The sequence below is a fragment of the Acipenser ruthenus genome, chromosome 15, assembly GCF_902713425.1.
Source record: "Acipenser ruthenus chromosome 15, fAciRut3.2 maternal haplotype, whole genome shotgun sequence".
In the NCBI taxonomy this organism is placed as follows: domain Eukaryota; kingdom Metazoa; phylum Chordata; class Actinopteri; order Acipenseriformes; family Acipenseridae; genus Acipenser; species Acipenser ruthenus.
The window spans coordinates 33,257,393-33,283,220 of NC_081203.1; the positions used below are offsets into that span (position 1 = coordinate 33,257,393).

General features: G+C 40.4%; 1 protein-coding gene across 3 annotated transcripts; it reads left to right on the plus strand.

The window, feature by feature from the left end:
• The first annotated feature begins 3,887 nt into the window (after window positions 1–3,887).
• Window positions 3,888–25,428, plus strand: LOC117422031 (placenta growth factor-like). 3 transcript variants are annotated; one of them, XM_034036637.3, is made up of 7 exons: window positions 3,888–4,650; window positions 18,540–18,570; window positions 20,751–20,947; window positions 21,812–21,888; window positions 22,049–22,078; window positions 22,445–22,504; window positions 22,607–25,428. In XM_034036637.3, the coding sequence occupies exons 1-7, from the start codon at window positions 4,585–4,587 to the stop codon at window positions 22,626–22,628; spliced, it is 483 nt and encodes a 160-aa protein (XP_033892528.3). In that variant the 5' UTR covers window positions 3,888–4,584; the 3' UTR covers window positions 22,629–25,428. The 3 variants fall into 3 exon arrangements, with proteins under 3 accessions (XP_033892528.3, XP_058843996.1, XP_058843995.1); XM_058988013.1 differs by lacking the exon at window positions 3,888–4,650 and having other exon boundaries at window positions 18,398–18,570; window positions 21,812–21,884; XM_058988012.1 differs by lacking the exon at window positions 3,888–4,650 and having other exon boundaries at window positions 18,402–18,570.
• Window positions 25,429–25,828: the final 400 nt, after the last annotated feature.

A 25,828-nucleotide genomic window follows, 5' to 3' on the forward strand; every position in this document is an offset into this window, starting at 1 on the left:
ATTCTGTGGACACTATCTGCATAAATCAAAGTTTTGATTGATGCAAAATATATTCTGACATGTTTTTGCAAGGATTAGGTTAATGTCACTGCAGTCATATCATATAATTGCCTAGCATTGAGTATGTGATATGTTTTTAAATATGACAGAGGAGTAGGGGATGTAAGAGGGGAGAAGAAGTCCCATTGCACCCTCAGTCTGAACATCAGTACTGTTGATACCAGTGGCAACCAGCCAAGAGATGCAGCTGATGACTGTGTTGTGTTCTTCCAGGTTTGCTTACCTTGTCAGTAGATGTTTGCACTGAAAACAAACGAGTGACCGAATTGCTTCATATCATACATTGCACCTTTAAAAACAGGCATATATCACTCAGCCATTGGGAAAGGAACACTAACAGAGCTCTGTGCAGGGTGTCTGGCTCTCTGAATAAACAATCCCTATGCTTGTGTTGTTATTGGGACTGACTGCTGTTGGTTTAGCCCTTTCTGACATTTGCTTTTATTTTACTGTAGTTTTGATAGCATTTGCAAAAAAAAAAATGCTACTGATTTTATAGAGTAGTTTGAAAATGTATTAGAACACCTCAAGATTTGTCATTTATATCCCTGGGTGTGAGAATTTACATTTTCGGTCAGTAATCAGTGATATAGAAACAATAAGCGCTCATGTGTAAACATCTTAGACCCCTAATTTGCCTATTTTTAAAATTGTAGTTTGATTTCATATGCACAACAAATCAAAACAGAAGCAATGCGATGTTCTAATACATTTGCACACTGCTGTAGTTCCCCTCACTTAAAACACAGATTTGCTTTGAGTGTCAGACAAATTAAGATGCACTCAGTTTTACTTTTGGTTCCCTTTTTATTATTTTTCAGTCGACTACATTCACAGGCAATAGGGGTCTTATAAACGTCAGACTCAATAAATTGTTTTGTAAAGAATCTTAATACTCTCTTCATTTGTATGTACCTCAGGAAATATAACACACACACTGAAATCATTCAGCCACAGTATTAATTGCAGGGTAAACATTTCCGTATTGAATAAGTAAATATATGTGGTGTTAAATAGCCGGTGCCTCTTCATTAGCCAGCATGTGCAAGTGCAGCCAGTGTCTGGGTCTGTAAAGTGAGGGATGATAAATAAACATTCCCACGGAGTTCGCTGATAGACTTGAGTTTATGTGTTGCACACAGCATGTGTAGCCCTTCATTTCCTCAGCACGTTTTCAGACTCATTAAGTAGTTTCTTTTTCTTGTTGTTCTATGGGGTGAAAGAGGGGGGTGGGGTAACACTGAGAGGAACCTCGATCCTTGTATTATCACACCAGAGTATGAGTGTGTGAGTCTAACTACCAGCAGCACAGAATTAAAAAAAAATAGGAGCGCATGTTTCAATTGGTGTTCTTGTTCCACTGGTTCCGGAACGCTACCTGAATTGTAGATTCTAATTTCAAACTATGTGTGTTACAGAGGGATTCAAACAGTTATTTCGGCTGACACTTTAAATTGCATCAGCTGGCGGGTGGGTTTGAAATCTGCAGAAACAGAGTTCCACAGAGCAGGATTCAAAATGCAGTACTCAGGGTTTTCTGCACTTGGCATTTTCCTTGTCACATGTGTAGGAGGTGAAATAGTTCAGAATAAATTCAAGGCTAGGGGTTCATTCTGATCATAATTCACGAGTAACAGAATTAGCCTTAGCATAACCCCTAGACAGCCGGCTCAAGCTTATCCCTGCAAAGCGCAGCCTAGACAATCAAAGCAAAGCTCCGCATAGCACCTATTTCCAATTACTCGTGACCCAGAGTGAATCCTAGGGCAGGGGGTGGGGTGGGGTGGTGCCTGTTCATAGAGATGTTTATAAACACCCCCACCCTAAGTGCGGTCTCTACAGAATGGATGACTTCAGTATCATTTGACACCAAAGAAAGAATGTGGACGATGTTAGGGAGGAATGCTCTACTCACATTCCTGTGCTACTGCAAACAGAAAGTGACCTGCACCAGATCAACTCAGCAGTGCCTTTACTTAACTGATGCTGGGATCTCTGCTTTATGTAACTCGATTGTGAAAGACTTGCATCACTTTGATTCCTGAACCGGAATTTCACTCAAAATGTGTTTAAACAGGGTATGCATACTGCGTCTTTATTGTCCACGAATGGGAGCCATATTACTGTAAGTGAGTAAGGCAAGAACAATTATAAGCGTTGGTGTCTTTATTCTCTATGACTAGTGGTAGTAGTCTTGTGTGGCGCCTGCTTCGCTGTGGCAATGATGTTCCACAACAGCTGTGCAAAGTGGCCAACTGGCCTAGATACTCTATACATATGGGCTCAATTGATAAAGAGTTGGTTTTGCTTATTTATTCTTACCCTGACACCTCCAGACACACCTGTTCAGACAGCATCTGTAAACCTCCCAAGTCTCGACTACACTGGACTATATGGCACCCAGTTGTACCAGTACTTGCATCAGCTTGCACTTGCACTGAACTGCTCCATACCTTGCCATATTCTACTACTGCTCTTAATCGTAACTACTTCTTGTATCTCGTATTTGACTTTACTCTTATAGGTATCCGTGTTCACGTGTTTTGTAATTGCTCTTATCTGAAATCATTCTCATCCATTCATCATACTTACTACGTGCTCATACTGGACTTTACTCATATAAGCAAATAGTTTGAACATAAGTTAACTGCTCTTAGTCGAACCCGCTCTACATGTAATTATTTACTGTGTTCTCTGTTTTTTTGCTACTGATTTTATTCTGAAATGTGATACTTTACAAATGTGATATTTTGTAATGTGATACTTTACAAATGTGATATTTTGTAATGTGATACTTTGTAATGTGATATTTTGTAACATTTGTAAGTTGCCCTGGATAAGGGTGTCTGCTAATAAATAATAATAATAATAGCAATAATAATAATAATAATAATAATAATAATAATAATAATAATAATAATAGAACAAGCCACCCACACCCTTGACTACAGTAGAATCGAGAGGGGTCATGAGAATGCTGCATGATGGAAACTGACAGGTGTGTCATTCATCAGCCGATGCCCACTTTCCACAGCGTTACCCACAGCGTGACAGACATTCCTGTGGCGAGGATTAGCGCATGTACGACTGCCAGTGATCCCGACTGCCAGCGAGGGCCTTTTCAAAAGCCCTGACTGACGCCTGAACGTGCTCGGTCACTTTAAAGTGACACGGTGCTATCATATGAGTCTTGCACTCGCTAAGCCGAACCGACATAATTAATTCAGATCAAAGCATGCATCGCAGTGGAAATTCTCAGTGAATATAAAAAACGACTGTAGTGCTGTATACTGTAGTACTGTATATGACATCACGCCTAACTAACTGCCCTGCTAACAGTATTTCCCCGCTCTATTATTAGTCGTATCTGGTTAGCAAGATGTTTGCAACAAATTATAACCCGTGTTACCTTAGACTCCCGAGTCTGATCAACAGCTTTCTTGACAACAGTTTTAATCTAATGTAAAACAATTGACAATCACGCCTAACGTTTCGCAGATGAAGTTAACGTAGTATAATGATGTGACTGAACCCATTTCTGCCCGGTGTAAATCTGCAGAGGGACTCGTTGTAGGTGCTCGCCTCATGTAACACTGTACACTTTTGCCCACAAGAAGCAAGGACCAGACTAGAATACTTACTATACCTGGCGAGAGACTTGGATGGCTGTCAGCCTGCCCGACAAATCAGAAGCCGAGAGAGAGAGAGAGAGAGAGAGAGAGAGAGAGAGAGAGAGAGAGAGAGAGAGAGAGAGAGAGAGAGAGAGGGTGGTGGTGGGGAGGAGTTTACTCAAGTTGGAGAAGTAGTCAAATTAGTGGCATGCAACAGCGCTAAGGAATTACATAGCCGTGAACACAAGGAAGGATAAGCAGAGGGAATGAATATCCACATCAATTAGACCGTGGACCCCGCCAAACACAACGGAGTGTTTGCTGTTAAATTGCATTTCTCTTTCATTTTCTCTAAGGACATGCTTTTTTTAATTGCAATATCAATCAATTTTTAAGAAGAAACCGTACAGTAAGCAGTAACTGATTACAGTAAATCGGTTACTTTTTTGCAGTTTATAATTGATCTGATTCCCGTGTGTCATCGAAGGATCGACATTGCACGTTGAAATATTCCGGTTTATTTTTATTTTTTAGAAGGAAACACAAGAAAACAAAACTAATAAGAGATATAAAGGATTTAAAACTAGAGGTTAAATCAAGTTGTTTTTTTTAAGGGAAATAAAAACAGATTTGTGAGCAGGGTGTGTTTCTGTATTCTTATTTAAATTTGACTGGACGTGTTCTGAATCATCTTTTTTACAGCGGACTAGTGGGAGCTTCATGTAGGACGTGACGATGTGCCCATTGCTTTCCCACCACGAGTTTATTGAATGGAGATATAGGAAAAACTGACTTGCACAGCAAATTCACGTAGTTGTATTTAAGTGTATCGTGTCTGCAGCGGTTAACCTCACAGCTGCAGTTGGTGGATTTCAAGCGATTCCGTCACATTTCCTCGGATGAGAAACTCGCAATGAGAATTTTTACGAACATCATCCAGTTGATAGCTGCTCTCCTTATTCAATTTTCACCTGCTCAGGTAAAGAAACTGTTTTTTATTTTTTGACATTCACTGTTAAAATGATGGCTCTGTCAGATTATATGTTGTATGTAGTTGTTAAATTGACAGTATTTCTTTGTGCTGGTTATGGTTGATATTCGCATTGGGTTATATACGCTACTTCTGTATAAACCCAACTGGCAGGCGCTCGTCTCACTGATAAACTGCTCCTCGTACAGACTATGTCGTGTCTCGTGACCAGTTTTTTAAAGCAGTAACGTGCCCGACCTTGCGTTTGAAATTCGAGAACCCCAAACAATGCACTTTTTTTTATGAATGGCTTCTCTGTACAACACAAAGGCAAACATGATATGTCACGTTTTGTGGTATAAATTGGCTTATTTTATTTGAAGAAACTGCGCAAATTAATTTGGTCTATTTTTACAACATTTTGGCTACAAGCCGACTATTTATATTGAGCAATTGGTAATGGCTGTTATCTGATATGACTTTTTGTGAATATAAAAATATATAGTCTTTTAACACGACTGCACATAACGAATGATCTCCTAGATTATATATATATATATATATATATATATATATATATATATATATATATATATATATATGGCAGTAATCTGTAAAAGCGCCCTTGAGTTGCACAGTTCCTCCTCTCTGCAGACTCTCCTGTTACACTGCTGCGGTGGAACGGCTTCTGTACCACACAAGTTACTGAGTCATCAGGTGAAACGTGCAGTTTTGCATTACTTTGCATTTTGATCGAAGCCAGTTATATAGCGCGCAGTGCTCATGTCATGCGTTATCAACAATGGTGCTTTGCGCAGGCGCATTAAACAATCGCATCGCTTTACCTCTTTACTGTAGTTATCCCAATATACATGCTGTATAAAACCAAGGCACACTTGATCTGGTTTCATAAGATATTTATAGAGTGGTGATCTGTCTGTAAAATGAGAGATTATCACCCCGATGTTCGGAAACCTGCCTAATAATTTCAGATCGTGCTGTTTAAGTGGAAATAAATCTCTGCAATATTTGATGCTGCATATCCTACCTGCTCAGTATTCGCTGTTCTTTTTATATAGGCACCTCAGTTATTTGGAGATGTGCCAATCATTGGAGTGACCTCGTTTTGGCTTTCCAAAATTTTAATCTGCCAGGTATCTTTCTCCCAGAACTGTCAAGAGCGCATTCTCCACTTTTTAAGCAGCCAAGCATTGTGATCAGTAATACTGGTTTTGGACCAGATGCATAGTACAAACATGACATTGATGAGCTTATTGTGTATTTTATTTAGTTTGAGGGCAGTAAGCTGTTGCAATAGCTGCTGAGCATGGCGAAGAATACAAACAAATCCACTGTTCAGTTTGCTGGTATTGTTAACTTTAAGCCCTTGCCTTATTTATATGGCAGGAGCTGGCAAAGCAGGAGAGACTCTTAATACTCTTCTCATGTTCCAGACAGTACAGTACTAACACTAGTAAGGAAGTACCACCAGAGCAGGTCTAGGCAGTTCACGCCCTGCCATTATGATTAAACGAGCTCTACACACAGGCGGAGTGAGTATCTTATGCAGATGTACATAGAGAATAGCTTTCTTCCAGCCCTTATTCATGTGAGCTGATTAATACTGGGAAGCTACCTCATTCATAATGCAGGATTCATGCATAATGCAAGGCTGCAGGGATACTGTATTCTGGAGGTTCTAAAGGGATGGTGAAAGTTTTGTTGCCTTAATAATATAGAACTAAGGGTGGATCTTTGGGCACAATTCCCAGTCAGCTCATGACTTTCAGAATAAGTACAATATGCTTCGCTTGTTCCTGTAAGCGGTGCTTTTGATCCCAATCTTATGTACGCATAATCATAACTGCACCAAATTGCATTAGCTGATAGGACAATCCTCTTTGAATGTGTACCCTTTGCATCCATGGTTATTCAGAGAGATAAATACAGTAACTGATGTGTTACTGCAGCAAGGTATAAAGGCAGTGCTTTGCAGGAAAGGGGCCACGTGTTTGACACTGCAGACCACCCACTCAGGCCAGCACACTGGGGGCCAATTGAGATGGCTTCAGCATTAAAACGTTCACTTAAAAGCCCCACCTCTGCCCCCCTCAGTGACCACCACAGTTAAGGAAAGCTCCCCATAGGAATAACAGCTGTTGGGGGTTGAATAACACATGAGCGGCTCTTCACTGGCCATGTTTGGATACGCTATGCGCGGCCACAAGAAGCTATAGTGGTGCAGCTTGTCAAAGGGCGTCATAAAGGGTTGTTACCTGGTGGGATTTAAATCCCTGTTAAATGGGTTCAAGGACCGGACTGAAGAATGGATGCATGTTTGTATCCCCTGGTTTAAAAGAGAGCTGTATTCATTATGAAAGGAAACAAGCATTACACATGTGCAACCAGCTGGCTCTTTGAGAACTTATCCAACTCACAGATGTGGCTTCATAAGTTTGCAAATACTGTATGAGTCAGTTTCCAACTTCCAGGACTGCTGTTGTGTCTGGAATCCTGGTCCAATGCTATTGGCGTAGTGTCAGTAATAAAATGACATATCTGAACAGCTTGAGAATAGCATTGTTTTGTGAGCCAGTAAAAACTGTAAATGATTGGCTTTTTAATTTTTTTTTTATTGTACACGTTATTAACTGCTATCGACTATGCCCTTACACTTTGGTGCCCCCTGGGGTTGTACCCTACCTAGTACCACTAATCCTCGGTACAGATCCTGTACAGTTCATTTCCACCGCCACTACCCATTGCTCTGGGGTGCATGTAAGTTCACTGTCAAAACCGTACTGATGCGAGAAAGAATACTAAAGGGGGACATTATACCAATTACTAGAATAGTGGGTGAATCGATAGGTTTCTTTCCGGCTATTCAGTATCACTCTAGTTTGTTTTTTTTCCCAAGGATTTTGTTGACTTGCGTGTATGACAAGCTACTTAATTTGAGACTCCCCAATAACAAACTTTTCCCAGGGGTATACTGTCTAACAGGCCTGTTATGGTGCACCTGTTTGGCCTTGTGCTGATAAAAACAGCGTGACCAGTTCCAGGTTACAGGGAGCCGCTGTCTGTCATTTCTCTGGATAGTAATCCAAAAAAATGATAGGAAGCACCTGTTTGTCTGCTCTGGAACAACACCAGTATCAACGCTGGCCATCTTCCATTTGAAAACAATGCAGACTTTCCGATTCACACGTAAATCCAAGTTGCCGAATGACAGGTGCATCTTCTCTTTAAAAGACATTGCAAAAGCAAGCTGCGTCTCCTTCATTCATTTACTCAGTCTTATTGTGAAGGGAGAGAAACAGCAATGTTACTTCCCCATTGCTAAATGAAACTAAGAATAAGACCCTGTAGGAGTGTATCGGATTTAGTCCTGTTAAGTACGGTCCCTGATGCATTATTTACAGTCCAGTAAACTGAAGAAGCCCTGTAGAAATCTATGCAATGGGTGATAATGCTTATCCAAGATTGTCTGACTCTATATTCCCAATTATATTTGATTGCATATGCCCATCTGTTTAGGTGTGGCAATTTATTTGTGAGACGGATACAGAATGCTGAGGCAATTAAGACCACACAATTTCAATTCTGCAGGTTCTTTAACACCTAAACATTAATACTGAGGTAAAGCAGAAAATATTTTTTTTTGGTTTTGAGATGGCCTTGCAATGCGGTTGGTGGTTCATCTTATAACTTGCATTGCTACTAGAACATGCAATCCTAAATTTTAAGACAAGTAGACAGATATCTTGCAGACATGCCTCAATCCTGGCTTGGATGGATTCACTGTTTTTACGGGGTGAGGGAGCAGTTCATTCTCCATGCTCATCCAATCATTTGCCTGGAAGCTGCAACATTCCAGTTTTGCCACAGGGTTGGCATCCCATTCAACTGATGGCAGTGCGTGTGCTTCCATACAGACGCGTCTGTGGTGTGTAAAGTACTGGTCGTATTGTGTAATAGCACTGCTAATGTGTTGAAGCTGTGATTCAAGTACAGGTGCTTCCTTTAGGGTCAGCCATTCAGAAAACAAAACTTTAAAACGACCACCTGCAACTTCCACATGCTATTATCCCTTACTACTAGGATGAACTATTTATAATTAACAGCATTACAGTGCCTTCGACAAAGCAGCCAGTTCCTGCAGGTGAGCGCCACTGATGACACAGTGTTTTTCAATTGAGGATATCTCGGAAACTGGAGAACCGGTTTGAGTCAAGAACAATTCAATTAATACCCTATACTAAAACACACACACACACACACACACACACACACACACACACACACACACATATACAAAGGGGCATTTGATTTTCTTTTTTCCTTCATCGCTAACCATCACTAATTTCTGATGCACTCTATTTACATGTACACTGATAAAGCCTGAATATAGAACACGTTTTACTGTAAATAATAATAATCAGATTAAAAGTTATTGATATGGTTACTGTAATTGCCTAGGACTGCATTCCTAACTGCTGTGTGTATATGTCTCCATTCGAGACATATATAGCTCTTCTCAGTCCGAGCTCATACAAGTGAGTGTATGTGACTACCCGGAGTAACAGGTGTTAATCTCCCCTGCAAATATTGGGAAAGAAGATAACCTCTGGGACATGCCTACCAATCCCATGTCACGCAATGAACACATTACAGATTCACTGACAAAGCTTCTGTTTATACGGCGTGACTTTCATTTACATTTCCCTTACTGACAAGATTCTAGTCACTGCAGTGCAAACTCGCTTGTCACGCTGTAGCTTCTTGCAGAGAAAGCTGCTCGCGAACAACATTTTTCTTTTCCTTATTGAAAACAAGAAGTAGCACTAGATTGTGTACAACCTATTGTAATGGATGTTGTGTAGTTTTTAATCGTGTACATTTGGTATATTTGAAATGGACAACCTAGAGTTACCCCTAATATTTTCTTGTTATAATATGTTACTGTGTATATGCTGTGGATATTGGTTATGGATGATGACCTACTTTTCCATGATACAGACCCTGCTATTGTGATATTTATTCCTTGGGGAATGTTACACTGACACTGTTTCATATTATGTCTGTGGCGCCAGATAGGATTTTAAAAAGCACAGAAACCTCAATTGCAAATCTGTCTCGCTCTAACACTGATTAAATAGACAGCAGTGCCATTGCTGTTATATTGCACATTTCACATTGAAGGTTTCTTTAATTTGCCTGAATCCAATATCTTTTTTTTGTGTATGCGATTTTTAGGAATGGCAAATTAACAAGTGAGGCAACAGTACAGTGCATTAAACTCCAAAAGGTAAAGACCTAAAAACAGAATGCAGATGCCAAGCTCAGAATGTAAATGACGTGGCAGGAGAGGGGTGAGATGCAGCACATCCTGAGCCCCGGCCTGTGCAGCTCTGAAGGAAGGCTGTAATACTCGCTCCTCTGGGAGAGCAGCCTGTGCAGCTCTGAAGCAAGGCTGTAATACTCGCTGCTCTGGGAGAGCAGCCTGTGCAGCTCTGAAGGAAGGCTGTGATACTCACTACTCTGGGAGAGCATTCTGTGCAGCTCTGGAGGAAGGCTGTAATACTCGCTCCTCTGGGAGAGGGTGCAATTGCAATCAGGAAATAGGAATTGTTCTTTCCCGCACGGAGGTGCAGTGTTCAGGGCTGCAGTCTGAAACCCTTTAATCTCCCATCTGTTGGTAATTTACTGTGGTTTACACAGGGAGTATAGCATTTACTGTAATAGGGCCGACAATTACTCAGACCTTATCGCAGGATTTCTTTGAGCACGGGGGGAAATGAGCTGGAAGAACGCAAATGGCACTTAATGAATTGGGTTAAAGACTGATACCTTTCAGTCCTCCCTTTTGGTTTTTTCAGGATATTCATTAAGAAAAGCAATTATTAAACATTTAATTCCCCAATTCTGGAAATCGTTTCGTTCCACGAACTCATTAGTGGCCACTGTCCTTTTATGAGGATAGACAGATTTGCATGTTCTTCTAGGGAGAAGCATTGCTGCTGACAAAAAGTAAATTGTGCTAAACTTGATTTGTAGAACCATACCAAACAACACCGGTATAGAATCCGCCATCAATCTCTCTGCTTGCAATGCAAAGGAATTGTTTACAAGCTGCAATAACAAGTGGTATTATGTATTAAAGTAGCGTGTATTTGTTGCTTATTTGCAACATTTTAAATTAAAAGAATGTATTCACAAGTTCATTTTAGCTATAATGTTTTTTAAAGCTTACAACAACTTGGGTTAGAGCCATCCAAATATACGAAAGCTGTAAAAGAAGGAACCCAAGACTAACCCTACCACTGCCACAGGTGGCCCCCTCCATCCCTGTCACCCTCTCCCCATGTGGAGCTGTGCTCCAGTACACCACAAAAGGGGTGCTGTCAGTGTCTGGCAGCGTGAGCATTGGAGTAGTGGAGCGAGGAGACTTCACAGGGGGGGGAGGCCCATGAGAGCCTAGACTGTCCTGCCAGCAGGGCTGAGTGATGTCATCACCTGGCAACGATCACAATTCGTTCAGCCGCTCTCATGCTGACGCTTTGGTCTTCTCAAGTGGCTGTTTAATTAGGACCCCCAGTTTAATAATGGATGGACAGCCTCTGCCTGATTTCTAAGGTGGAACAATTCGGTATGTAGACAGTCACTGTTGTCGTGTCACACTGGAGTGTGTAGTGGGAGCTGTTTAACACTCCTCACATACTTTCAAATGACACCCATGAGAATCTGCACAAGCGAGAATATCTTAAAAATTAATTTTGGTCTGTTGGACAGATTTACTTGGTAATTAGATGAAAAATAAAAATAGGTTGGGTCAAAACATGACACATATCAATCCAAAGACCACGATATGATAAATAAATCAAGGAAACCCTGGAATCACACTATTGCAGCAAATACAAAATAAAAAAAAAATCTGTGCCCAAAAATGAATTCACATAATCTAGTATCCTATTGTACTCGACTGACAGTGTGTTACATTTTCTAGTAACAAGAATAGTGCCAGACCTGGAAATTAGAAGTCCAAAACCGAGACACTCGCTTATTGAATCAGAAGCATCAGGAGAAACTAAATACAGAGAGTGACTCCCAGGAGAGCTATGCTAGCACATGATTCAGCAGTGAAGAGTGATGTCCAATGCATCCCGGGATTAAACACCTCGGTATAACAACAGCTCTGCTTTGGTAAGAGGCTTGGTTTAGCGGATTACCTCTTCATGCACCGTATAAGCTCTCTGTCTCTGGCACTGGTACTGTATGTATAATGTGAAACAATCTGAAGCAATACCTCGCTAGTAACATGGTTATGGATAGTGAGGAAAATCAAAGACATTGAATGTTATTTTATATGAGTGGTAACCATTTCCATCTGGGACTCCAATGGCATTTCATTATTGTCTGCCCCACCTTATAGGGGTATGTGTTTTCTCAGATATTGCATGTTTTGTTAAGGGTGTGAGTGATCCTCCCGTCTGGGGCATCAGGACTTGGCTTCATGAAGATACAATAACAAATGAACCTGACGGCGAATGGCTAGTTTTAATCCCAAAACCAAGGGGTGTAAGACAAGGAAACGTAAAACAGAGCCGAGCCTTTGAGCACTGGAGACAGTTTGTTGACAGAGTATCTGTCAGTCAGGAAACTGCTTTATTTCAACAATATGATTTTTAATCTAACGTTTGGCATTCATCTCCTGGTCTGAAATGGGTCTGAGAACTGGAAGCCAAAAAAACGATCTTTCAGAATCAGAACTTGCCATTTTAGATTTGTGCTGGACAGTGTATTAATGTTCATGACGTGAGATGGGACATGAGAGCGCTGGCGGCAGAAATCGTTTCTACCATTCCAGTTTACCTAGTGAGGAGGTGGAACAGAGGCAGTCTCAGTTTCTTGCCATGGTAGAGTTTTAAAATGGAGAACAAAACAAAGTTATGTCAACAATTGATATCTTTCTCACAATAAAGATTTCCCGGTGTTTTCCACTAGATGGCGCTGATAGCTATTCTCCTCTATAGGGTATATATCCTTGGCTGCAGCCACTGCTGTGACTCTAGATATTTAAATTTGAAATCCCCTTGGTAGTTTTTCTAGAAGCTTTGTTTATATGCCCTGACACATCAAAGCCCTGGCACCAATTCCAGACTATAAAACTACACATCTGCACGATTTCCCTTGGGTCTCTCCAGCTTCCTCGTAGAATTCCACACAGTTTTAGAAGGAAATGTTTGACATGGTGTTACAGATAGCTCTTTATACAGTAAAAGTGGGGTGACGAAATGTCACAGCATTACTTTTTTCTTGCATAACAAGAAAGAAGAAGAAGAAGAAGAAGAAGAAGAAGAAGAAGAAGAAGAAGAAGAAGAAGAAGAAGAAGAAGAAGAAAATGTAAAATCATAAAAATCGCTTGGACACTGTGTTTAATAGTTTGACTTGGGCTGTGGTGATTCCTGAATTCTGTAATCAGTTACCGCGTGACATTCGAAATGCAGCTTCACTGGGTAAAGTCAGACAAATTATTCACAATTACGTTTTTGATCAAATTATAAGCAGTCACTGATTAGAGAGAAACGTGCATGAGAATGTATGTTTGTCTACTTTGTTTCCTGGATCTCCCTTGAAAACAAGCTGGATGTGCCAACTTCATGAGGTGTTCCTGCTGTGTATGTGTAAGTTTTACATACATAAAATAAATATAGGTTAGCTGTAGCAGCTTGGAGACCTCCTGTAAGTTCTAGTGAATCTGAATTTGTCTAATAAGACTTTAGATCTCTGTAAAACCAGTTCATATGCAAATGCAAAAATAAAATCCCATTCTCTATTTATTTATTTGTTGTATCTTGGCAGTTTCTCCACTGTACGAGCATTAAGAGTTAACTAGCACTAGATTACATCATTTGGACTAGTTTGTGATCTCAATGAACAGTCTTTGTTGGAGTTGTGTTGAGGTTCCCAGGTATTCCCAACCCCTGATCATTTCGTGATAAGTGCCATGTACTTCCGGAAGACACAGAAAATGCTGGTTGTCGCAGTCCCGAGGGCTTTCTGGAAAAACAAGAAAGCCGGGCGCCCTCGGACGTCAGCAGAGCTTTGTGTGCTTTGTTGCTGAAGCTGACCCCCACCGCGCTGCGGCTCTCTTTCTCTTTCAGGAACTAGAGAGAAAGTCTTTGCATTGAAATCAAAGGAAATCAACTGGTTCGAGGACTGAAAAAGTCTGAAAAAGAGGACCTTTTATTCCAGGCTCTGTAGTGTCAGTTTGTATGAAAATAATACCATGTCACTTATAAGGTGGAGATCCCAGGACAGGTCAGGATGTACAGAGTTTCTCATTGGGGTATCATTTTAGCCCTAGTTGTTCATACTGAAAGACTGACAGAGTACTGACCTCTTAATATTCCAGATTTGATGACAAAACATCTGGTAATGTACCAGTACCAAAGAAGGTGATAAACTATGGGCCATATCCGGTAAAATATACAAATATGTTAGTATAAGATAAACATAAATCGATATACAATTTAAACGTCTTATCTCTTCATACCCTATCCAGCCCTAGCAGTCCCTTAAAATTTGCTTTGTGTCTGCACCATTTGTAAGAAATAAAGGGAATGGACGATGGATTTTAATCTTCATCATAACAGAAAATTGGAGGAAATGAACAGCAATTTTCCAAATACTTATGTGTTATTCATTGTTCTGCATACAGACTTTGTATTCATAACAATTGCTGTATATTGGAAGCTGGTATGGAACCCATTTTAATGGAACTGTCTAAGCACATTTTTTACACCCAGGCTGCAGCCAGACCGTTCGTTTTTGACTCACACACTGATCCTGAATTAACTGAAGATCCTCTAGCCCAGGGGTGGGCAATTCCGGTGTCCCTCCCAGCCAAATGTAGTCAGTGAGCCCTGTAAAGACATACTGTACTTACATTATGCTGGGTCAGAGCGCTCATGAGTGTGTTCACATTGTACAATCCAATATCACAGTCTGTCAACACAAACCCACTCAGTGGTTAACCACTATTTCCCACCCACTGTATGTTGAATGCTGCATGGAAAGTTAAAAAGTGCCTATGCACAAAATTCCCAGAATTCCCCTCTGACCCTCAGAGTTTACATGTTAAAGTAGCAGCCAGATAAACAAACACGTTGTATATTCAGTGTCTGCCTTTTTCTGACCTACCAGCGCAGGTTGGGTTTTCTTTCCTACATGCTGGTTGTCGGCACTTTGATTTATTTACACAAAGAAATGTAGCGTGCTCATTAGTAATTAGCTGCCTTGGTGACCTCTATGACTAGCACAGCATTAATAACTGTGTTTATTCTAAAGCTAGCCAGATAAAAGCGACCATGCAAAATACACTCTCACACAGTAATGAGTACAGTTCATAAGCTATGTTATCAGTCATCATAACGTAGCTTTGTACTGACTTTTCATTCCACTGACGCATCATGTTATCAGAATATACAGACTGTTTATCTGTTTTAGGGCTCCCTGTTTACACAGTTATGTAAGCTTGTTTTATTAAAGGGGTCATGGTGCATAAATCTGCCAGGGAACCTTCAACAAAACAGGCTCCCTGGAAAGTGTACAGAACCCACAGGCCTTACCAGGCCCATCGCTGACGGCTCTTTCAAAAAGGGACGCGCTGTTAACCTGTTCCTCCCCTGGTCTGGAAGCCATTCTAACTGCATTGCAGACATACCCAGAGTCACCACCGGTATGTGTGAAGAAATATGTGTGAAGTTAAGGGAATTAGAAAAGGCTGTGCATGAACTTGGAGGTATGATCCTCTATTAATGTGTTTTGGATGGGTATCTTAAATCGGCTTTATCTGTTTCTGTTCTCCTAATCTATACTGGTGTCAGACCAGGAACAACACATTCTGTGGCATGGACATTGTCTTAGACAGCAGAGCTGCCAGTAGTTCAGGAGTGATAGCACTGGAGTCAGTCAACAAGTTGTTTTTGTATTCTTAATGATTGATTTCATACTGATTTACTGGGATATATGCAAGTACATACAAAGTTGTGCTTGGTACTATAGTGTGCAACACATGCAGTAGTGCAAGTCTGTCCTGTGAGTATTTTCAAAGCTTTCCAGTCAGTTGTACGGTCTGTAGGAAGTCCTGAAAGGCTCTGCACAACATTTTTAAAACCAGTTGTTTTATGAGCCGTCCTGTGTATAAGAAAGCTTAACTCCTCTTGGGAGACTGGTGGGAATATGTCCTTGTTGGCGAGGTCAGACACGCTGGTAGAGACAGTAAGGCAGGGAAGTAGGGGGGTGGAGTGGTTGTGACGTTTGTGACTGCCTGGCAACCAGTGGAAACTTTGGCCTTTTTCCACTGTTTGGTTTCAAACAGAAATTCCCTTGAGAAAGGTATGGAACAATCCCAAAACATTAAGAAACTGGCTCTTAAGAACAAAAGAGCGAAAGTAGAGATTAAAACGATAAAGAACCCACTTCACGTCATGCTTAGTTCCGCTCCTCCTGAGCAGCTCGGAGCGCTACAGAGCAGGTGTCATCAGTGATCCGAGTGAGTGGAGCAATTCTCACTGTGAGCCACTCCGTTACTTAACGCACCCAGTATGTCACAAATGATCTGGAATGTTCTCCCACTGTTATCAGAGCAAGAGAACCAGTGGGATGGCTTTCCTTTGGTGTAGCTATGCAAACAAGGCTGTTTGGATGAACTGCCATCACCGAGCCAGTGATTCAATCCAGACTGCATGCTGGTATGTGTGCATTTAAAGCTGCCTCTCTTTTGACCCCAAGCCCCATTTGCATTTGTTTGTGCTTATTCCGATGAGGCTTGGTGCCGATGTCTTCTCTATATTCCCTATCCCACATTCCCTGCAGTCCTGCCTTCAGTCTGCCCTGCAGGGTCCTCCTTCTTCTCCATACCGTTTCCTCGTCTTCTTTTCTGCCCCCAAAGGTGTCCACTGGCTACTGTGCTGAATTGTTTGGTGCTTTTTGTGCTATTGAGTACTTAGGGCTAAAACGAGTCCACCTTGTGACTGAAGCCACAGAGACGAAAGACTAGTGCATCAAGCCCAGGCAACACATAGATTAGTTTTCTGTTTCAATATACTATCACTGCAAAAAAATGTATTGTATATATCCTCTCGGAGACGAGACAGAAGTAGGTTGAAGATCAGTTGTGTAAAGAATGGAAGTGGCACTGTGGGAGCAGCAGATTCATGTCAAATAAAATCCTTGACATTTAAGTGCAATCCAAACACTTGGTGAGCAGCCCCTAGCTTGTGAAAGCACCAGCTTTAGATAGTAATGAGAGCTGTGGTACCCTTAACGAAATCTGGAGATCCTTCACCCTGTTATTTTAATGCATTGCTGAATCAGCCCCTCTTAACATTTCTACCTGATGTATGTACTCAGATAAGCTTTCCTCATGCTGGTGGTCTCCACACTGCAAAGTCTTCTTCGCATGTTATTCGTCGCTAGCTGTTTGTTATCTTCCCACGCTCCGCGTTTATCTGCTGTGTAGTCTGAGCTACTCCTTGAGCCACTTTCAGATATAAAGGGTTGTGCCAGCCACCTAATCCGACTGGAATTTACCAGGCTGCCCTGGAAAAGGTCAGGGAAGGAGGGAGATAGCAACCAGACAGTGACTACAAGTCACCCTTTAATGAAAGGGAACATTTGAAATGCTTTCAATTGAATTCTAGTCATGACTATTCCCAGAATGATTTAAGATGTATGCAACCTTTCTGCTCGTTGGAAATCCTGTAAGAGTTGAACAAAAAAAAATGCTTTTCAGCAGCGGGGTTACCATAGGACTGCTTCAAGTCAAAGTATACATTTCTGTGCCCTTTTAAATGTCCTCTTTTTTTAAATACAGCTTACCAGTATTATACACTACACTCGTAATCTGGGTCTTATTACAAGCCTCTTTCATTTGAACTATATTTCAATCAACCCTCTGTAAAAAACAAATATGATTCCCTTGAAATAAATCCCTTTTCCTTACCTTCACCCATTTTTAAAAGAATGTTTTTCATCATATCGATCAACATAGAAAAAGTGACTCAAAGATAATTCTTTTGAAAAAATAGAGTTAATAAGAGTGTGTAGCCCGTGTATTGAGAGGGACAACAGATTTTCTCTCGCACCCCTAACCCTAACCCTAACCCTAACTACTGACAACCTGCTAATGATCACTTCTATAAATGTTACTGAGAGATACTATTGCAAAAATCTTAATAACATGAAAGCATGAGGGAGCACTGGCAAGCATGGAGAATAAAATGCAAGCATTAGAGATCATGGCTAATCTCAGCCAATCCCAGTGTGCATCGTGCAGCACTCTATGTGTGTGGGTACAGCTGCAACATTTCCATTGAGGTTCACCATGAAAAACTGTGTAATAAGAACGAGGATTACTCATGGGTCAAGGAAGCCAAGTATGGGCAATAAGCACGCAAGTGCAGTGAAATATAGTGGAAAGTGGCAGCTTTTTATGGAAGCTCTGGGAAGAGGAAATGTGCACTACCTTCGTGCCAATTAGCCCTCGAGTTTATAGAGGTCATATGTATTTCCTTTCTATTTTATTATTTATAATGCTGCCATGGGAGTTTACAGAGGAAAAAAACATTGCATAAGAGGAAATAAGTCCATAAAAATATATACAATAAAGAAAAGCTTTTTAACCTAAAAAGGCGGGGGGGGGGGGGGGGGGGGGGGGTGGCTTGTTAAATAAAATATGTGTGAACCTGGCTGATTTCAAGGGATCCATTCCAATTCTAACTGCTATCAAAATGTTTTATAGTTTAGTGCCACTAGAGGGCGCGTATCACAATGGGCTTCCGGTAAAAGAAAGTGGTTATCATTTACTGTTTTTGTTTTTTTTCTTGTTACAGACGACTTCTGGAGCAAACGGTACTTCTGAAGGTAAGTTCATTTCAAATATATGACACACGTTCATTGTATTATGTGTGATAAGAGTGCTGATCTGTATCTATTTACAGTGGGTCAATGTTCCAAACAAAGCAGGGTATCAGAAGGCCTTGTTTGAGAATGTTTAAGCTTGTCCACATTGGTCTTTCAGTGGTGCGCATGATAGAGATGCTTCTTGAAACAGCGTTGCACAATATAATGATAGGCAGGATCAGTTACACTATGAAAAATGTGGAGCAATTTGGCCAAAGCACATACTGTACATTTTCACTCCCACAGCAAAAAACCAAAAGGTGTAGCATACAGTGCTTGTATTGAAAGAAATGTACAGTCACTTTATCCCAAGAGAACTTCATTTAATTCTGCCTACATATAAACCCACCATGAAAAAAAACAGAAGTTTACTGTGGTAAAGCAAAAGCGAATCAAAACATTGTAAAATAATAATAGTTAACAATGGGAAATCCATGCAAAACTGTAAAACGGCCTTGCAAATGTACTGTGATCATTTTTATAAGGGGAAATAGTACTTCATTGTTAATGGTACTTTAGATTAAGAATAGAGCCATTTTCATTATTCTTTTTTTTTTAAGTACTAATGAAATGCTGTATTCATATTTTAATGACAGGCATGCCAGCACGCTATTAGAATGCTGTTGCATGCCAGTCAGTAAAAGTAATACTAATAAAAAAAGTAAGTGTTTGAAGTGTCAAAGCTGGAGGTCAGGATTTATTAGATTCTGGGTCTCAAGCCGAGTGTATGAAATGAAGAATGTAAATACTGTACAGTGAAGCTTAATGTAAAAAAAAAAAAAAAAAAAACAGCTCTGGCAGACTGCTTTGACATGCAAAGATTTTACTAATAAGCAAAACAGACGCTGTTTGCTTAGACATTAAAAACGTCCTTCCTGGCCTGACCGCTGCTGTCTAAAACTCTCTCTATACGTCTTTTGTACTTCATCCAGCGTGGCGTCACGAGGATTTAAGGCTTAGGGGGGTCACTGCCTCCAGGATATTGAGCTCCATTCTCTCACCTAGTTGTCTGGATTGGAAACCACTAACAAAGTTTCACCTTCATCGCACTCCCACTAGCCTCACTGTTGTCCAGCTCTGTATACGCAAACCTAGTAGAGTATCACTCCATCCCGCCGCAGTGTTTTCAAACCCATTGTGAAACTGCAATTCCAGGGGGACTGCTGGCTTAACCTCTTTGGGTTATGCTGATGTTTACAAAACAGTTATTACAGGGTCACATTGATATTATCAGTAATACTTCCATGCATAACAGAAAACAGGAAATGCTCCAATTGCCTAAATAGGTTTATTCTGCAAAACAGGATATACATCAGTGCATGGATCTGACCTTAAACCCCTTCAGACCTTAAAAACAAATGTGTTGCATAAGCTATTTTGCGCAGTTGGGTCAGTGTAGAAGTGATACAGTAAATCCTGGGACCCTTATACAAGTTTACCGTGGTTTTGTTGCGGCTTGATTTTTCCAGTTTCCCCCCATGCTTTCCCCATGGTTACACTCTGCATTTCCCATAGTTTACCCTGGTTTGCCATGTTTATGAATGTGATTTACCATGACTCACTATTCTTTCCAATGCTTACCTATGATTTACCATGCTTTCACTGAAGGACAGTACAAGCCACAGTCACAGATGCTGTTTGCAGTCCATACCCAGCTCAGTCATGGGCAGAGATCACACAGTAACATGCATTCTTATTTCTTGTAGGTTTGTTATTCATTAACTAAAAACATAGGTAAGCCTTGTGAAGAGTAGCGAGGTATGGTAAACCATATTAAGGATGGCACACCAGGGTAAACTATGGTAAATGCATAATATAACCATGGGAAAGGCATGGTAAAACTTCACAAATACCGTACATAAATATCGTGGGAAACTTTTATAAGGGCAGCTAACAGACTAGATATCTGTCGATATGCTTGTGTTTCAATATCGGAAGCGCTGTGGTTTAGGGTGACCGTATGACTCCATGTTCAGCAGGACAGTTCAGTGCATTCTGGTACCTTTTACCTGTCTCAGTTACATTTCACAGAAGGACTGCACTTACCAGAATGCATTGGGGTGTGAGTCAGTTAAAAAGCCTGACCTGTGCCAGTGTACCTGGAGTCCTATGGTAACCCCGCTGCTGTGTGTGTGTTGCAGTGATGCTCTTCGGGGAGGTGTGGGGTCGGAGTTTCTGCCGCACCATTGAGAAGCTGGTGGAGGTGGTGCAGGAGTACCCTGCTGAAGTGGAGCACATCTTCAGCCCTGCCTGCGTGCCGCTGTGGCGCTGTGCCGGGTGCTGCGGGGACGAGAACTTGGAGTGCGTGCCCACAGATACCTACAACGTTACCATGCAAGTAAGACACGCCCGCGCGGCCTGCAACAGCGCGCCATTCTGCTTCTGTTTGGGGTTCCTGAAACTATTTTTAGAGATGTGTTTTTTTCTGCTCTCAATGTCTCTGCTCTAAAACCTCAATGTCAGTATTAAAATCAGGTGGATTTACTTGACATTACAGGATGGGATGCAGTACTGCTGCCGTTTGGATTATAGAAAGCCCATTTAGACACATTGCATCACACTGCAGTTAGCACAGGATCCAAGCAGGTTAGACTCATGAATACATCAATATTTTCAAACTTTCCAAACAATAGCACTTCTATGTGTAGGAAACTTTAATTAAACTTCTGTGGGGGGGTATGGAATCTGTATTAACAAAGTCAGATTCGCTCTGCTCAGTCCTCAACATATTTTCCCAGAATTAAAAAGATGTTTAACATTCCTCTGGAACAAAGACTCTGCAGCTGCTGATAGCAGTATGACATGAGTGGCTCTGGACACGTCACAGTGCAGGGAATCCTATTGCAGAATCCAGTTCTGTTTTAATGATATAGTAGAGCATGCTGCAGTAAAAGATGGAGTGTTTGTCTTATTTAATAAGAATGTTGAATAAATGAAATGCACACCCCGAACGCTGTGCTAGGGGACAGTGTGTGATCCTGTGGTCTAATCTGGGGTCACGCTAAAGGATCTCCGCTCTCAAGGAAGTGTGTGGTAATACAATGTGTGCGATCCTGGTGGTGAGGGTGCAGAGACTTTACCTAACCTTGAAATGAGGCTTCAGTCAGCCCCATCCATATCACAGGCTCCACTTTGGTAAGGGTTCGAATGGGGTGAAGTCACATGAGCTGAGGAATTCTGATTTCTCTTTCTTTCTTATCAGCTCTTGAAAATCAAGCCAGCTGAGCGACGGGAGTATGTTGAAATGACATTTATTGAGCATCAGAGATGTGAATGTAGGTAAGAAACTATTTTTTCCTGTTCCTTTGTGGTTGATAATAATAATAATAATAATAATAATAATAATAATAATAATAATAATAATAATAATAATAATAATCCCTGTAGTCTAATAGCCATCTAATATTTTCACTGGTATATTTTTTGTTCTTGTTCCCAGACCCAGAAAGGACACCTTTAAAAATGAAAGGTAAATAGATTTCCTTTCTATTTTTCATACAGGAGTTCTTTATGTTGTGGGTTTATAATGGGATTTTCATATGGGAATTAATAAGGTTAATGTCCTGGCAACTAGGATAAAACATACACAGGTCTAACACATCCTGGGAACCACCGGATGAGTTTCAACTCACCCTTCCCCATACTGTGCATGCTGCTCACATGGTAGTGTCACACTTGATTGCCTAAGCTATATCTTGGGAAACCACTTATCCGATTTTGATGAAACCACGCGCGGATATTTGTTAAAAATGTTATAGTACTGACTCCTGTGGTGTGCTGTTTAAATCTGTGGTGAGGGATTTGTCTGGTACTAACACGCCTTGTTTAATTACAGGAGAAAATCGAAGAAGGGGAGGAGAAGAAAAGAAAAACAGAAAACAAAAGACTGCGACACGTAAGTGTACAGTCACTGCACACAAACTCCATTCATATCTGTTCTAATAACACAGACAAGCAACCTTCATTCTAATGTGTTGTGTCCCCCTCTCCCCCATAGGTGTCAACCTCCTCGCAGGTAACTGAAGTGCCACCAGGGGGACACAAAGCATCTTTTCTCCAGTATTTATTTTCCAGTCAGAGTAATGATGTTGGTAATCTTCTCAGCACTTTTAAGAAATGGTGCATTCCTCGTTGAGTGCTGAGCTGCAGGAACGCTATAGCGGATGAAGGACTGAATAACTTTTCACAAGCAGATACGTTTAAGAAGTTCTGCCCCCCTCCGCTGCAACGGACACCCATTGACTTGCCCGGGAAGATGTGCTACACATCGCGAGAGACCAAGCTCGGAAGTTATAAAAAGTATATTTGAGATGACTGAAAACGTTCTCTTTCTAAACAAAATATTTATTGCTAATATTTAGATTCCAGTAATGTAAAATCGATATGATAAGCAGTAGGCAAGGAGCCTATGCACAGACATTTTCATTCTTCAGACTGAACATTAATTGGGAGCCTTTCTGCTTCTTTCTACTCACCTTGATCAATTCTCCTCCAGTTCTTTCCAAGCACGTTTTCAAATCCCCAACCCTTGTGAAAACTGCAAAAGTCTATTCTTTTTTATGTTTTGTAATATATAAAAAAAACACACCTAGATAGAGAATTTATGATTTTGTGCATTCTTTTTTTTAATGAAAAGACGCAGTATCATTTTACTTATTTTCATTTGAAAGGCTTTACAAACATGTAAACCTGTACTTACCAGGAACTTGGTTGTTAAAAAAATAAAAACTGAAAACATGTGCATTCTGTCATCAGGCCACTGGGTTAAAAGTGAATGCAATAACATGCCCCTCAGCTGTTGCTGGATACTTACTGTACACTTAGATCTTAATGTTCCAGGTATAATTCTTGCATGGGATTTATATACATCGATTGGTGTTTCTCTGTCATTTCCCATCAAATTGATAAACCAGCTGCAAAGCTGTACTGTAGAGAAGTGCAAATCTCGTTCATGAGTGAGTAGGATCAACAAATAAGACAACAGACTGTATTGCTAAGCAGAGATGGTAATAAGACTCCTATTGCATAGCAGCTTCACCCATTCAAGGTTTTAATACAAACTTGATTAGCCACGGTGTATAGGTAACAAGCTCAGGTGCGTCTTATTAAACAGATAGTAAAACCAGGAATGGATCAAACTGCTATGCAATGGGAGTCTCATTTCCATCCCTGCTAAGGGTTACTTTATGCCAAAACTTTACAGTAGCAGTAACCCAAATCAACTTTAAAAAAACAGAATAACAAGAACAAGGAGATGAACTATTCTACAATGATTGATAGAGTGAATAGCTTGTATTAACTAAGCTTTATCAAGACGACAAACTCCCTCTTAAAATTACAAAGGGGTGGCGCCATCTAGTGGTACTTATGTACCACTGAGGCTGGGGACAGGCAATCAGCCAGTCTCTGTCAAAAAAAACAGACCAGTTGTTGTTTTTTTTATTTTACATATAAAACACCGTATTCAGGTAAGGGTTGAGGAGCAGCGGCTGGTCTTAGCTGGATGTTTCTAGGTAGCTATACATTTTCAATCTAGGTAGTTCTGGAATGGATCCCGTGTGTCAAATGAAAAGCAATCCAATAAGATGCATCTGTATTTATGAAGTTTTTTTTTTTTTTAATTAAATCTTCTACTTCCTGTAAACAAAACTATAAATGAATGTTGTTGTTTTTGGCTACAGGCAAACCCAGAATATTTTCAATATTTTTACTTCATGGAGGTAACACTTGTATTTTTTAACAAACACTTGATATGATTTTTTGTCCAGCACGATGCAGGATGATGACACAATGTTGATGCTTGGTATCCATGACAACCTTGTCAAGACTTGGATTGCATGTCTACGGTGTTTGTTTGTTTTGTTTTATGTACTGCATTTTAATTTGCAGATGTTGGATTGGACAGATTTCCATTTTTAACAAGTAAAAAAATAGATTCCTGGTCTGTAAGGGGTCCAGTCTTACCATGTGTAGTCTGTCTCCAAAGCTGCATGACTCATCTACCAGCAGCATTCATTCACTTCTGCTGCTTGACCATAGAGAATCCCAGCATTGCTAACATTGGCAGGGTTTGCATAGCGAGGGAGAATTTCTCATGCAGGCATAGCAATTATAAAACTGATTTTACATCAGCTGCAGCTTAGACAAGTTCTCCCTTGAAACGATGGGACAGAAATCGAAGGGAAGAGCTCACTGAAGATTATTGTGCGGTTGTGAATTCGGTTGTGAAACCAGCCTAACGTTGCCAGAAATGTTATTATGCAAAGGAAGTATTGAAAGGCATCTTCACTCTGAAGTCATGAAATATTGATGCTAAAATGTAAAATCATGCCAATGAATTACACTAAATGTATTTTTTAACTATTGTAACTTGTTAAACATATATTAATTAGTCACACCTAGAACTTTATAATTTATATTTTAAATTTTAGGTTTTTTTTATTGAAGAAAAAGCAGTGAGTGTGTGGACCAAAAAAGGCAGTGGACCACACTTTATACAACTAAAACACTAAAACAATGTGCTTGAAACTGCAGTGAGATGCACATTAACTTAATGTGCGGTAAAGGGACAGGAAATCATTACACATTGTAAACATCTTTGTACAATTGTTTTTTTTTTTTGTTTTTTTTGTTTTTTTTGACAAATTGCACAGGAGATTGAAATGGTTTTGCAGGAACTATTTACAAGCAGGTAAACTTGTGACATTCTGACCTATGGAAGAATAACTATTGTAAATAATTGACTACCTGGAAAGTCTGTGTCTATAATGTATATTGTATATAAATGCATTACTGTTAATAAAAATACAATATATTTAATCAGTGTTGAGGGTTTTTGAGTCATTCTGAACAGGGATCAAGTGCTTTCTTCACATCATTGTCATATTTGGCCAGATTGATAAGGTATGTGTGACAAAGTACACATTTTACAAATCCAAGAATGATGCAGAATAAAAGTGACACCTGCATAGGTATCTTACAGGGCAAACAGAAGCAACATTAGGGAGACAGAAACATGTACTGTAGCGGGTACAGCTAGAGGTGCTTACTGACTTCCTCCATTCCAGAACATTACCATTTCACAATTCACCCTCAATATACACAGCTAGTGATGTGGCATTTTTTAAAAGTAGTGTTCTAGCTGGTACATGCAGTAAATGCTCAGGAAAGCGCGTTGTTATTGTAGGATATGAGTCTCTCAATGAAGCAGCTCGTTACA